We start from the raw sequence: 15191 nt of genomic DNA on the forward strand, positions 1-15191 counted from the left end.
TAAACCTGAGTGTTGTTTCACAGCTATTTAAGGCCAGATTCCTTGGAAAGTACATTCATTTTTCAAAGAGGTAACAGCTTAGTTTTTAGAAACCCTTTTGTCTTTATTTCGAAATTGGCAAACTTTTTGCTAGTCGATAGTGACTATAATAATAGAAGTTTCAAAGATTTGGGGAAGCAAAGGCGTAATACTTAATAGCGTGATATTCTTTTGTCTTTCAGAAGTACAAATATAATGTCAGGTGGCTGAAAATTTGCTTATCAAAATGTCAAGTAAGTTTCCAGATTTTTTTTCTTCCTTTAACTTGATGAATTAAAGATCTGGTTCAACAGAACCTGTTTGTGAGATAATCCGATGATTCCTTGCATTAAAAGGAACGTGATGAGGTGTAGTCATTTCTGACCAAACTCTTGGCCTTAAATCTTGCTGTGGCTGATTTCTGGCGTATTGTATTCATACGAAATCCAGATATCATAGCTCCTCCTAAATCTTGTTTCACAGCGTTTTTGCTTACGCTCTTTAACTGATGTGCATATAAATGGTTTTCATATTCTTCAGTCTTACACCTAAATAAAAGCCTAGCGATGTAGCAATGGTGTGGTCTTAAATTTTTTTCTTACCCCTGTGTTCGTTGCTTTACTCTCTTCAGTGGCAAAATACGAAATCTCTTGAGAGTAGGATTTCTGTCTTGCTTTTGTAAATCACTTTAAAATGTTTGCCGCAGCAGATGCCTTACAAAGAATTTATTCAAATTCTCAAGAAAAAAAACGTTTGCTTACATTTATATCTTAACAGAAAGGCCATCTTATGCCCCACCTCCTACCCCAGCTCCTGCAACCGTAAGTATAGTGATTTTTCTCATTAACACCGAGCTGGTAATACAGCCTTTAATAACTTACCAGAGCAATAGTTATGGAGTTGCATCACCTTTCTGTATTGGAAACACAGACTAGTTGTATTCCATCATTAATATGCTATGCATTGTTTAAATTAATCTCTTCTCTTTTTTTTTAAGCAGTTTGTGAAAGAGAAGCTGAATAAAGTCGTTTCATTTTTAAGGCTAGATCCTGTAGGTACTTAATTTTCTGTAAGCAGTCAGTTGGTCTAAAATTATTCACAGTGGGTTGCAACAGTATACTGGAACACTTAAGAACAAACTGATCTGTTTAATTCTAAAACTGCCCACTCAACTTGTGCCCAGATCACAGGCAAATAGTGTGGGGTTTTTTTTCATGTTGTACCTAGACGGATTTTCAGTGGCATGCAGGACTGTGAAATTCTGTTATATTGGGTCAGAGTAATAAAACACCCATGATGCCAGTCTTATTTGAATTTCCTGAAATCACTGATACCGTGGAGTCTAGGGCATGAGGAATATTTCACTTTCAGGTAAAATGGTGTGGGGTGGCACTGAGGCACTGAAGAGTAGCTCTGAATTATGTCCACGTGCATTCATGCAGCTGTAAAGCGGCTCTGAAACACCAGCACGTGGTGCTCGGGAGAGCGTTTGAAAGCAAATGCAGCTCTTCTGTGGTGTCCACGCTTCTAAACAGCTTGTGTTTTAGGAGTAACATACATGAGAAAATAACATCTAGCACAGAAGAATTAGCGAAGGTGCTATAGTAAATTTTTTTTTTTTGCCAAAGACAATTTCTGGAAAACTGTTACTCAGTAGAGTGTCCCTGATCCTTGCACATGGGATGAAAACTGCAGGGGGGGATTTAGATGAAATAGGATCCTTCAAATTTATTGTGCCCTACCTTACATTTAAAGAAGCTTGAAAATTACAGAATGTATAAATACAAGTTACGGTCTTACAAATTTACATAAATAAAACTTCACTTGCGTAGCTGGTTCAGAGTTTTCATTTTGCACACAACTGGATAGATTTGTGCCAGTCTTGGGAGGAACACGATGGCATCTGCTCTCACCACTGGGCTCCTGCATCGGGAGCTGTGCCTGGGCACAGAGGTTGTTAAACCGTGCACCTTGCTGTGGTGTGTTCTCGAGTCAGAAACCTTCAGTAACAAACTGCAAAACTGCAGCTAGTGACATGCATTACCTGTCTTTCAAGCATCTTCTGTATTATATTTATACAGTCCTTGAGATGTTAGCCTCTGTTCTGTTAATAAAAGTCATAAAAGTAGAGAAATAACCTTGTTTATTCTTCCACAGCCAGTTCCAGTTACTACAGTCAACAAAATCTCAGTAGTTCTCGTAACTACAGTATTAGAGCTGAAGTAAAAATTCTCCGTGTAATGCGAGGTAGTTCCCTTGTAACGTTTAAATCCTGTCTTGCAGAAATAAAGAATTAAGCAGACGGAGATTACAATTGTCATCTGATTTTATTGAAGAGGTGTAGTTCAACATACTCAAAACCTGTTACTATGGTAATACAGAAAACTGTAGTAAAATAGCATCTTATTAAATAGTGAATGTGTATGTCATGATCACAGGCATACAAATTGAGTAAATGTCAACTGCTGTGACTGAGTTAAAGTTTGGCAATAAAATATGTGAAGGCTGACTGTTAAAGGGTAATTTCACTCTGTATTTGTATATTTAGAAATAAACTAATTACAGCGTGTCTACGTATGCTTGAAAACTCCTCAAGATAATGTAGTTTAGCTTATTACAGGTTGGTTTTGTTCAGTGTTTGTATTTGTCACACCTTGGTTCTTGGAGTCCTGAACCTATTTGTAGAATTTTTGTAACTAATCTAGAATGGGTCCAGTCAGCAAATCACTTTAAGAGACTGTTGGAATATGTGTTTGTCGTTAGGGCCCAGGTGCTACTAAAGAGTGGGACACTGTGGGTGACATTTACTGTCTAGAAACACTACAGGGCATTGAGAATCCTCATGGAGTCAGAGGACTACCACAGTCAGGAACTGATCACAGATACTGTTATAAATAGTTGATCCATATTTTCCGACAAAATTTGGTTGGGAAGTGAGGGATAATGGAAAAAAGTCAGTGATTTTTGTGAAGAGGGGAATACAGTGAACCTTCTGCTACTTGATTGTATGTAAATGACAGGTAAGAAGGGATTGTAAAGAAATTTTTCTCTGTGTTGCCGAGGTGAGAACAAATGAAGATGTATCGATTAACTTATTCAATTGTCTTGGGTTCAGTGATCTGTTAAGACTAGTTTGTAGTTCTAACCTGTAGATCTTACTGCGGTGGTTCCTCAGGCCTGTCAGTCTGCAGCCTGCCTCATTACAGAAGGATATCTGTGAATTTCTTCTCTCCCAGCTTTCTAATCCCACTTCCCCAAGATATTTAAATTCTGCAAACCACCAGGAAAGTCTTCAGACACGGGTAGTGGTGCACAGATGGTGCTTTGAGAGAATTTTATTTTTTTTTAACCCGTGTTTACTCACAGTGTAATATTTTTCAGAAAGGCAGAATAACGGGAAGAAAAGCAGACAGGGATTTTCACTGACGTAGTAAATATTGATACTGGGGATTTCTGCCTGATAACTGTGTGCTGTGTTGCCTTGTAAGTCTGAGCCTTTGGATATAAGAGTATTTCTGAATTACTTGGTGAATTATGTTGAAAAATTTTATTAGGCATGAGCTGGATTTCTAGAATACTTGTTTAAATGAGTTACACACTTAATAGAAATAAAATCAACTTGAGACAGAAATTTGTAGTGACACATTTGCTTAAAAATCCTGTTTCCTTAATAGGTTTATACTGGAGTAAGTTTTGTGTTGAGAAGATACCAACTGCTACACCTCATTTGCTTGTTTAAATCTGGTTGCTTTTGCATGCCATATTGCAGTTCACTTTCATTTCTGTGTTTTCCTCGTTTGAGCTCATTTCTCATTCGTGTTTTTGTCTCATTTGTTTCCATCAGCAAATGCCCAGCACACCAGGGTTTGTGGGATACAATCCATACAGCCATCTGGCCTACAACAACTACAGGCTGGGAGGGAACCCGGGCACCAACAGCCGGGTCACGGTAGGAGAATCAACTATTACATCATCCGGCAAACAACAGGAATTGACCAGAAATGGCTTTAGAGTTAGGTCCTTCTGAGTCTTGGCTGCTGCCGCTTCTTTATAAAAACAAAAAATTACTTCTGATTCTTATTCCCCACCTCTACCCCCCCTTCCCTTTCACGCTGAAACCTTTTGCAAAAAAAAAAAAAAAAAAATGTGGTAATCGTGTATGATGCAGAACTCCAAAAAGTCAGACTTTGTGGTCTTCACTGACCACTGGAGTGGTCTGTAGCGTGGGTACAAATTGTTGGAGGGAGGGAACTGCTCGTTTATTGAGGTTTATTGGCACAAAAATAAGAACAGTTTGCAAACTGGACATCGTCGATAGTAAATTGCATCATACCGTTGAGCCATGCAAGAGATGCAAGCCTTTATTTTTCTTTCCAGTCTTAGTCTGGTAATAACTGCAGAGTCCCAAGTTTACAAATGATTTTTTTTTTCAACCGAAGTGTGATTATAATAAAGTGGAATCAGATCTCATGTGCTCTGTCAGTGTGTGGAAAATGGATGTTACATTCATTTTTCATGGAGTAAAAGTGAGGTGGAGTCAAGTGATGAGGGAGGTGACAGCTTCTTTCAAATACAGATAAAGTCCTGAGCGTTGGGTGCAGTTAGGAAACAGACTGTGGAAGTATAACATTTTCATAACTAACACAACAGAAATAGAATAAATGCCTGATCTTTTTTTTAAAAAAAAAAAAAAAAGTTTCTGTAATTCTCATAACTTTAAGGTTTTTCATGTAAAACTTCTACCCCAAAACACCTGATAGTTTGGAACATGATGTAACAATTTCTCCAGGAACAAATATATGGTGGTTTTAATGAAGTGTACTCTATGCCTCTCCTATAAACCATCTTTCAGGCTTCATATATGAAGTTCCTCTGGTTTATTAAAACGTTTACTGAAAAGACTTTCCCCATACAAGCTGAAACTTGACTGAACATACTGTCGGAACATATACTTTTTCCTTATGCGAGGATAAGTTAGGTTTTGTCTGAGAACTTTCATTGTTTCTGTATGTCATAAGCATACACAGCCTCCTCTGCCATGCATATACCAATATATGTATGGTGTCTTTAAATTCCTGTTAATTTAAAAGCATTAAACAAGTTCCGTTAATGTTTTTCAAATCCATCTGTATGTGTATATATGTATACATTTTGGTAATGCATATGCCTCATGTACATTATTTATACACAGTTCTGTATGCATTGTTTCATAGAGCTCCATAAATTCAGCAAAACAAAAATTACCAAGAGGAAAAAATTTAAAAGCTGAATACTGAACATGAGCCTGGTTGGCTGAATACAAGTATTTGCTTATCTATAGCTGTAGTCCTGAAAAATCTTGAAACCGATTTATATTTTTATGAAAATGCTCCAACTTAATACAACTTGCATGTGTAAGTGCTCGAAGCGTGGAGGTTTTCAGAACCTGCGGTCGATGGGGGCCGTAACGTTACTGCGCTGTTTTAGGAGAAGGCCCTGTCAGGTGTTCTGTAGGTTGAGGGGACGAGAGGGGCTGAGCAGCTTTTCAGCAGCAGCAGTCAGTGCTCAGTGCCCTTTTGTTCAGGGGGAGCAGTGTGCCTGACAGCATGCGCACCTAAGGAAGGTAAGAGCGAGGCTGTTGCAGGCTAGTTTGGACAGTGAAGTACAGCTTGGGTACACGTAACGCACGCCTTGACAGCTCAGCGCGTGGGGGGGTTTTTTGTTTTCACAATGGGTAGCTTAATTGGCTCCAAATTACCACTGACAAATTTTGCAGACAAATGATATTGCTAAAATGATTTGAAAAAGAAAATACATCTCTGGCTTCATGATCAGAAACTTTCTCCTTAGTTTCTTTTCACCTGTGCAGTAGCCACATTAGATTTGTCAAAACAGGTAAAATAAATTGCTCAGCGGAAGTGAGGAAAAACAACCCGCTGGGATTGGTGTTTCCATGTACGTTTTCTAAGCTCTGTATTTCAGTTTTTAAGAATATGGAGCCCTTCTGAACATTTGTCTAGCTACTGCTCTGTAAAGTTACAGATAAAAGGTCAAACTTAAATGAGAAAAATCTTAACCTGAGGACCAGCTCTAGTTAGTACCTGTTCGCAGTTTGGGTCTCTTTTTTGGTGCTGTTCCTTCTCTTGGTGGGGGGTGTGCAGTTGGTTTGTGTTAACTGCACAAGAAGGGGTGTTTTCCAACAGTAGTGTGTATGGAAACTGTTGAGTGTTCACGTTAACGCATGGCTTTATCCGGTTCTCTTATAGGCTTCCTCTGGTATTACCATTCCAAAGCCCCCCAAACCCCCAGACAAGCCCCTGATGCCCTACATGAGGTACAGCCGGAAGGTGGGTATACGGTGTCAAACAAGTCCTAATAAAAATTAGCGTTCGTACGTGCTAACAATTAATTGCTATTATCTTAGTTTCAGCTTCTAAACCTTTACTTCTAACAGCCTGCACGTTCTTTTAAGGGAATTGTAAAGTACAGATGCGTTGCCCTTCAGAATAAAGGCAGCAGTAGTCTGCTCAGACAGTTGCCAATTTCCGGGGGGAAAGGTTTTCTCTAAAATGCTAATTACTACCACTGTCTCTGCTGACAAGGATCCACCCTGCCACATTCAGAAGTTCCTGTGACTTACTGACAGAACTTTTTTATATAAAGGAAGTATTCCTTGCGGTATACTGGGCTTGGTACAGTGCTGTAGCTGGACGGAAGAGTAGCAATGAGTGGACTTTGCATGTTCTCCTTCACCACCCTAGCCCGTGGCAACGTGTACTTCGCTATTCTGTGAACTGTTTGACAGAAAGTAGGAGAGAGACTCTTGTGGAGTCTGAAATCTGATGGGGCATGGGGAGGGCATGTCAGCCTGTCTGAAGCGGGTGAGCCAGAAGGAATTTCTTCCACTTCTGGTAAAGTATCTTTACCAGCATGTCTGTCTTAGGCAAAAAACCATCAACAAAAAATAAAAAAAAAAAAAATCAAGTGGCGCAGCAAGAAATAACACTGGCAGCTCTCTCCTTTTTCTTTTTTTCTTTTTTTTTTTTTTTTCCCTATAAAGTTAGAAACTTTTTTTGGTGGAGTCAGAACTTGTTGGAACACAAATTGATCAGCAAGACTGAAAAATATTTTGAAATGTTACATTCTGATCTGAAAAGCTCAGTGCTCTTTATCGTAATCCTCTGCTGGATGTGTTTACTCAGTAGCATTTTTTTTTTCCCAGAGATGCAGCGATGTGCATTTAAGAAGAGAATTAAGAGGGTTAAAGGCAATATTCCCATGAAACCCAAGCCATTTCAGCAATTGCCTGTTTCAGTAGATGGCTTCCTACTGACTTCCTGCCCCAGAAAATAATCGAGATAGTTTAGCCAGACTCATTCCTAACTTAATCCTGTTTTTCATGGTGATTCCAGAAAGAACACTGAGATGACAATATAAAATGTTTAATTTGGAAGTATTTAGATATCATTAGTAAAGCTCCAGCTGTTTCTGTTAAGGTCTGGGACCAAGTGAAGGCGTCCAATCCTGATTTGAAGTTATGGGAAATTGGCAAGATTATTGGAGGAATGTGGCGAGATCTCACTGATGAAGAGAAGCAAGAGTATTTGAATGAATATGAAGCTGAAAAGGTAAATGGAAGAAATCTGGGATGTTTATTACAGCTGATTCTTCTAGGAACTGGTCTGAGAAGAAAAATTCATCTTACCCATGCAGTGGTGTATGAGGCGTTCACGAGACCCCTGTACGTAACTTAAATGGAAGTATGTCCTGACACGTCTTTTAGATTTTTTTTTTTAAATAACTGTACATCAACTGTGACTGGTCAGTTTTTAGACCTAATTCAAAATGAAGTATTTATAATTGAGTGTCGGTTTTAACTGTTTAATGAATGGATTTGATTGTACAACATCAGTATTGAAAAGATTGTCTCAACACCAAAATCCTCTTTCAAAACTGGTGCTCTGCAACTACTGCTATTGCCATGAACGTGTTCGTAAAAGACTTCCAGTCACGTAGGGCTTGGTTTTCATGGTGTCATCTGGTGTCACTCCATGCTATGACATAGTGGTTTGTTTCTTAATAGACCGATGCTACCACTTTTAGGATTTTCTCGTGGTTTTGGTTTGGTTTTATTGATCTTAATGACAAAAGATGACAGCTAACTCCTGTCTAGGTTGGTAAGTGTTGAGGACCTTTACAAGACTGTTACTGTGATCCTGAGGACAAAGGGAAACTTGTCCAGCTGCTGTGTTGTACTTAAACCTGGTAGGCATCTGAGGCTGTGTGTAACCTGGTCAAATCTAAGCTGGTTTTATTCCAGGTCAATAGAGAAGTCCTTCAAAGCTGGATGCTTTTAGTTATTAAAAAAAAAAAAAAATCAAGGAATTCTATTTTTTAACTTCATAATGATGTTTAGATTGTAAGCTCCTTGGGGCAGGGGCCAACTTGTTTATATTTTTACAGTGCTTAGGTAGAAGGATTTCAGTCCTGATCATTAAAAAAAAACAAACCAAAACAAAACAAAAAAAAAAAACCAGGATGTTTAGGTACTTTTAACAGTATTGTAGATTATATCTCATTTTTTTTCATTGGAAATACCTCAAATCACTGTATGAAATCAAGACTTGGCAAATTTTAAAAGTCAAAGAAAGCAATTCAAAGGGAAATGTACTTCAAAGAAGGTGAAAGTAGTGATGCAGTCCTGCTGCCAGGAGGAGGCAGTAGTCTGGCGGCAGCATTCTATATCATCCCAGTGCAGGGATGGACCAAAGAACGGAAAAATCATCAGTTACTTTGAAAACTGGTTCATGACAGACTGGAATAAGGAAAGAGAAGAAATCAGAATCAAAGATCTAGTTAGAACTCCAGAGAAATATTGAGACTATCTTAACTCATTTTTTAAAAAATCTTATCAGCATTTGCCTGATCATAAAGGCCTTGTTCTGAGGAGTTTGGTTTTTAAATCTCAAAAAACAAAGCTGTTGTGAGACTTCTCAGGTCATAAAACTGCAATGTACCTAAAAGCCCAGCTAGTGTTTTTAAAACATGAATGACTATGGAAGAAGTTCTAATTTGTCGGAAGACTGAAAGACTGTGGTCATTTGTGTATCAGCCAGGTGGTTCAAAGTAGCTTTGTCTGTGTAACTGCAGTGTGAGTTACAGACTACAGTTATGTCGGGTCTGAAATCGTCCGATGGTGCAATCAAACAATATTGGTCACGTTTCAGATAGAGTACAATGAGTCCATGAAGGCCTACCACAACTCTCCTGCCTACCTGGCCTACATCAACGCCAAAAGCCGCGCTGAGGCTGCGCTGGAGGAGGAGAGCAGGCAGAGGCAGTCCCGCATGGAGAAGGGGGAGCCCTACATGAGCATTCAGCCCGCAGAAGACCCCGATGGTAAGCAGAAGGGATTCGTGTGCCCCCCGGGGAGATGGTCTCGGGGCAGACCAACAGGGTAGAGAAGGCAGATACAGAAAACTCCCGTGTGTACAACTTTCACTTCCTTTCTGTTTTGGTACCTTCAATACCGATTTTCATTGTCACGTTTTATTTCATACAGCAAACAGCAGACTGCCTTGTTTCCAAAACCTCAGGTGGCAACCCTTAAATTATATGTGAAGTACTCCTTACAGTTCAAAACAAATAAGTCTGCTTAGAGCTCTGTAATGGCTTTAACATATGCGTTATAAAAGGCTTAGATGCCTGATTTAATCCAGCTTGGATAGAATTCTGTGCTTTATTACTACAAGCAAATAATTCTGACAGGCAAGAGTTCTGCTCTGATTAAGAGCACCTGAACTTTGAATTTTTTTCAACAACTGTCATTTGAGATTGTTTAGAAAATAAGTTACCCTTGCTGTTGACAAGTTGGTGAGAAGATTCTGAAAGTTTATTTGACTGCAAGGAAACGCACCCCGCCCAGTGGGAAAACTCCCTCAAACACCTCGTGTCTACTTTTCATGACCAAATGCTTGTTGAAACCTGAGGGTGAAAAATGTACTCAGTCAGTTACACCCTTTTTTTTTTTCCATGCTCCCTTGTAAAAGCACACCCTTGAGATAAAGCTCATGGCAAACAGCACCTTCCCCAGTGTGAGGTAACTGCAAGATGTATGTCAGTAGATTTAGTGCTCCACGAGTTGGCATCTGGGAACTTCAGTTCTGTTCTGTGCTACCCGGGGCCAAGTGAACTCAGCCAGAACCAGCTGCATGAGGCCCTGAGTTGCATCTGTTGACATCTGGGACAAAGCAGCAAGTTCTTTTCTGTGACAGAAGCATTACTTCTGTCCCATCCTGTGTGTCAGTGGGGTCAAGAACTTTTAGCATAAGAGGGGCACTAAGAGGACAAAGGCACAGCTTTAAGGAGACCAATTTGCTTAATACTTACTTGTCTCTTGCAAATCTCTCGTCTTCCTGCTGTGTCTCTTTTTGCTTCGTTTAATCAGATACTTGAGAAATTGAAGATAACACTTTGAAATTAAGGGGAAGGAAACTTTTATTAAACTGGTTATCTTTGATAATATTTTCTTGTATGCTAGGATTCTCAAGATTTATGTGAACAGTTGGAGAGCAATCTCCGCTAGGAAAACTTGAAAATAAACTCCAGGACTGCTCTACGTGTCATTCTGGAGGATAATTCATCCCTGTTGCTTAACTGATTTTAATGCTCAGTCAGATATGAATTATACTAGAAGTTTCTTCTGAGTTGATTTTCTCACCAATACTTAACGCTATTTAATTACTGTGCTTTTATTTCTAATTAGTTTGACTTGAATTCTTTTATCTGTTCTGTAGGTAGGTTCTTGATACCAAAACTGCAGATTGTGTTTTGATTTTTATTGTGTTGAAAGGCTTTGCTTGCTTTCCTTGAAGAAATAACAGAAAAAATAGGAAGACGTCTGTGGGCTGTAAGCTTTTGAGTGCTGCTAGATACAGGAAAGCATGTGGGTTCGTTCTGCTTTGTAGCATCAAACTGAATTTTACTTTTAAAATGAGTGCCTAGTACAAACCATAATTCTGCAGTTCACGTTAAATTCTGTGACTAGATCAGAATTGTCAGAAGTTCAGTATCTTGCCATAAATTGGAAGCTCTTTTAATTTGAAGAAAGAGGGGATAAAAAAAAGATCCTTGACCTGAAATATTGTCAGATCTTTGAAGTTAATCCTCTAGATGTTTGTCAAACAAGACAGTTTAGTTCCTGTTGGGCTTCCTTTAATTTTTCTCTGCCAGAAGCTTCTAAGGCAGCCAGCGTGTGACCTGTGTGCTTCTCTACTTTTTCTCCTGAAGTGTATTTTTTTCAGTAACTGTTCTTTAGAGAACTGCATTTACTAAAATAAAGAAATAATGGAAAACTCTTAATCCAGTACTAAGAGTTTTCACTGATGAATAAACATGTAGCACTGCTTCATGCTTTCATTCCTCAGTGTTTCAAAAGAAATAAGTCTTTTTAATCTGTGCTGCAAACCTTATTTATAGAGGAGTCGCTCTCCTGCTGGTATTTCTGCACTGGTTATTGTTCTGGTAATACGATTAATCAGGAATGGGTTGTTTTTTATTTGGTGTATTAATAGTCCCTCTTACTCTGGAAACGTGAAGGCAGCACAGTAGATAACTGGGTCAATCCAAATTTCAAACATGTGGAAGATCATCACTGTTAGAGCTGTGCCAGGGTGAAGTGTTCTGTCCTCACACTGTCTTTTTTCTGATTACCTGGTGTTCTGTATTTGTTAGTATGAACTTTGACATGACAGCAGCCAGTGCTTTGGGGGCTTTTTGGTTTTAATTAGTGAAAACGTGGGTACGGTGTTAGACTTGGTACTCCTTTTGTGGAATTAAAGCAGTTAACACCTAAACCTCTTGTTGCAGATTACGACGATGGATTTTCTATGAAGCACACAGCCACAGCTCGTTTCCAGAGAAACCATCGTCTCATCAGTGAGATTCTGAGTGAAAGCGTGGTGCCTGATGTCCGCTCTGTTGTCACTACAGCTAGAATGCAAGTTCTTAAACGCCAGGTTCAGTCCTTGATGGTTCATCAGGTAAAGAAAAAAGATGTGAAGGCAGCGAAAACGTAACAGCGTTGGGCTGCACTCCGGGTCTCGGATCATTTGATCGTCTGCAAGACTGCTCTTGCTGGGTGTCGGGGTTCTGTGAGCTCAAACAGCTGATCCCCAGCTTTCCTGGGGAACTGCAGGATGGGAGCCTTCACCTTGTGTGCTGTCTTGCATTGAGAATCATCCTGAGCAGGATTTGTTAAACTTCAGTATTAATTCCATAGTTGTTCATCGTTACACATAACCCTTCTGCGTGTAGTGTAAGTCTTCTGTTCAGTAGGGACTGGTAGAATTGCGACTTCTGAGGAGTTTATGACTCATAATCTTGTTTGTAGCGATTCTTTATTACAGTAAATCCTCCCTATTGTACCCTTTTTCAAGTTAAATGCATACAAGGCGATCTAGTGAGGTCACGCTTGCCTGTGTCGCCCAGCTCTGACTGGATGCACGCCTGTACTTTTCAGATGTGTGTTAACAAAAGAACCCTGTCAGTGTAGGTGAAGAAAACGGAGACCAGGATTAGATAGGAAATGGTTGCTTTTTTTAATGAACAAAAGAGGATTTGGAGGGGGGTGGTATCCTGCTTTCCTTGGAACTGTGGTCTTTCCGCATTAACAAAAGTAGCTGGGGGGGGGTGGGTGTGTGTGTATACCTGTGGGGTGTATAATATGAAAGAAAACACGTACATTTTATGCTGGAAATCACCTCAAGTACACACAGATTTTCATTTATAATACGCCTGGCCAACCCTGAATTACTGCAGGGACCCATTTACTGTTCATACTTTTCAGTATGAACTTCTTAGCTATTGGGTATTGGATCAAGGAAGGCACAAGGATGTTACATGGGTTATGTTTTAAAATACTAGTCTAAATATTTTTGTATGTAGCTGTAAACTTTGCCCGGTTTTTTCAGATGACTACATAGTAAGGTTCTTCCCATCTGTTTCATTTCCAGCGTAAACTGGAAGCTGAGCTTCTGCAGATCGAGGAGCGTCACCAGGAAAAGAAGAGGAAATTTTTGGAAAGCACAGAATCCTTTAACAACGAACTTAAAAGGGTACAGCTCTCCCTTTTCTCCTCTTACTGTGAGGAATCTGCTAGTTACCCCCGTGTGCGAGTGCTCTGCCCGTTTCTGTTCTGTGTTGGAACCCACAGACACCCGGGGGGGGCTCCATGAGCCAGGGCCGTGTTTGAGGCATCTCGTGCTCCATCAGTGACCTTCAGTGGTGACATTCAGGCAGTGCAGGAGCCTGCAGCCCCTCTGGGGAACGTCCTGCTCTGTCCTCAGCTGCCTTCTGATAAGGTTTAGGTTGTTTGTTGATCCCCCTTTGCGTGCGTGTAACGTGCCTGGATCTCCCTCCCTAGTTCCTGAAGCTTTTAATCTAAGCTTTGTCAAATCAGAAGAATTATGCAGCATGTAGAAATACTGAACTCATAATTGGGTTTGCCTGATGTTTTGTTCTTCAGTGTAACTGAGGTAGTAAAAGAGCTTTCCTGTTTTTGGTTTTTTTTTTTTAAATGCTAGTTATGCAGTTTGAAGGTGGAAGTGGATATGGAAAAAATCGCAGCTGAAATTGCTCAAGCTGAGGAACAGGCTCGCAAGAGGCAGGAGGAGAGGGAAAAAGAAGCAGCTGAGCAAGCCGAGCGCAGTCAGAGTAACATGGCAGCTGAGGAGGAACAGGCAGCTAACAAGATAGAGGAGAAGAAAGAAGAGGAGAGTGCTCCGATGGAGACAGGTAACTGCGGTTGAACACCAGCTGCAGAATCCTCGAAGGATCGGCACTGCAGGGTCTCTGTCGTGTCCCAGGGGGCTCCGCAGGGCCTCAGCTGAGCCAGGAGTGCGCTGTCGCTTTGCTGTTTGTTCTTCTGAAGCCTTTCTTCTGGCTTTCAGAGCAGTCAGCTTCATCCTGAATGCAGGTGTTTGCTTTCTTATTAAATTGCTCCTTTTGAAAAAGGAAGAAGGGTGAGATACCACAAAGCCCCATGTGAGGCTTTGTCTGTAATGCACCCAAGGGAAAAAAAATCCCTTCTAAAGCGAACTCCCCTTTAGTCACTGGTTAGTGGGGAGCAGCTGAGAGCGTCCTCTTGGGCCGGTGTCAACGTTGAGCAGGGACGAAAGAGCAGCACTTCTCTGTGCTGCTGCTGGTAGGAGCTGCTGTGCAGGTGTTTCTGCCTTAGTGTTAGAAAATGCTGTTGTATTTCAGAGTATGGGTGGCTGATACCTCCGTGAGGCGTTGCCGTGACAGCACGAGTGTAAGGGAAAGGGGACTGAGGGGTTAGAATTCGAGGGAATTTGGGTTTGCGAAGGCACGCTGATTCCTTGTGGCTGGAGCGCAGAGGGCAGGCACTGCCCGGGGACTCTGGTCACTCTGCAGCAGGACCAGGGACATCCAGAGCACCCGGAGCTCTGTCGGAGCCTCTTAGGGCACGTTCTGCTCTGCTGTGGAACGCTCGGATCTCTTACAGATTCTGTTTTGTCCTAAACTGTAATTGCACAGCCGAAGTCAATGTGTTAGCATGTAAATGACACCGAGGACTATCTCCTTACAGAAGAGCCTCACCCAGAGGAGAGCACAGAAAACCAGCAGAACGGAGAAGAAGGAACGTCCACCCCGGATGATAAGGAGAGCGGCCAGGAAGGGGCCGACAGCACGGCCGAGGAGGGGACCAGCGACAGCAACACGGGCTCTGAGAGCAACAGCGCGACGGTGGAGGAGCCACCCGCGGACCCCAGCGCTGAGGACAGCGAGAAGAAAGAATAAATATTGACTCGTTTCATGTGTCTCTCTTTTAATGAAGTGCTGTTTTGATTTCAAAATGTGCTACGCGGCTTTTTTTATCTCCCCTGCCTGTATCTCTCCAGAGGACACGGGCCTGTAGTAGCGGCCGGAGGGGCCGGGGGCGTCTTGCAGAGAAAACCCGACTTTGTGTGTCTGCACTCGGCTGTGGCAGCGTGGACAGGGGCTCGGTGCTTGGGATCTCTGCCCTGAAAGGTAGCTCTGGCGTTGGGGTTCGCAGCAGAGCTCAGGCTGCCCCCGGTGCTGGGACCCCGGGGAAGTCGCCCTCTGACCCCAGGGGCCCGTCGCAGCCGCCGTGGTCCTGGAGGCCGAGGGGGGCAGCGGGCGGGGGGGCCTGG

At 41.5% G+C, this 15191-nt stretch overlaps 1 protein-coding gene across 2 annotated transcripts; it reads left to right on the plus strand.

Moving 5' to 3' along the window:
• The first annotated feature begins 159 nt into the window (after positions 1 to 159).
• On the plus strand, positions 160 to 14870 carry SMARCE1 (SWI/SNF related, matrix associated, actin dependent regulator of chromatin, subfamily e, member 1). 2 transcript variants are annotated; one of them, XM_026864742.1, is made up of 10 exons: positions 160 to 272; positions 796 to 839; positions 3863 to 3967; positions 6264 to 6344; positions 7494 to 7625; positions 9225 to 9396; positions 11866 to 12038; positions 13011 to 13112; positions 13581 to 13791; positions 14606 to 14870. In XM_026864742.1, exons 1-10 carry the CDS (start codon positions 266 to 268, stop codon positions 14815 to 14817), a joined length of 1239 nt encoding a protein of 412 aa, XP_026720543.1. In that variant the 5' UTR covers positions 160 to 265; the 3' UTR covers positions 14818 to 14870. The 2 variants fall into 2 exon arrangements, with proteins under 2 accessions (XP_026720543.1, XP_026720544.1); XM_026864743.1 differs by lacking the exon at positions 3863 to 3967.
• Positions 14871 to 15191: the final 321 nt, after the last annotated feature.

This window comes from Athene cunicularia, assembly GCF_003259725.1.
Source record: "Athene cunicularia isolate RWA chromosome 27 unlocalized genomic scaffold, athCun1 chr27_part1, whole genome shotgun sequence".
Lineage (NCBI taxonomy): Eukaryota > Metazoa > Chordata > Aves > Strigiformes > Strigidae > Athene > Athene cunicularia.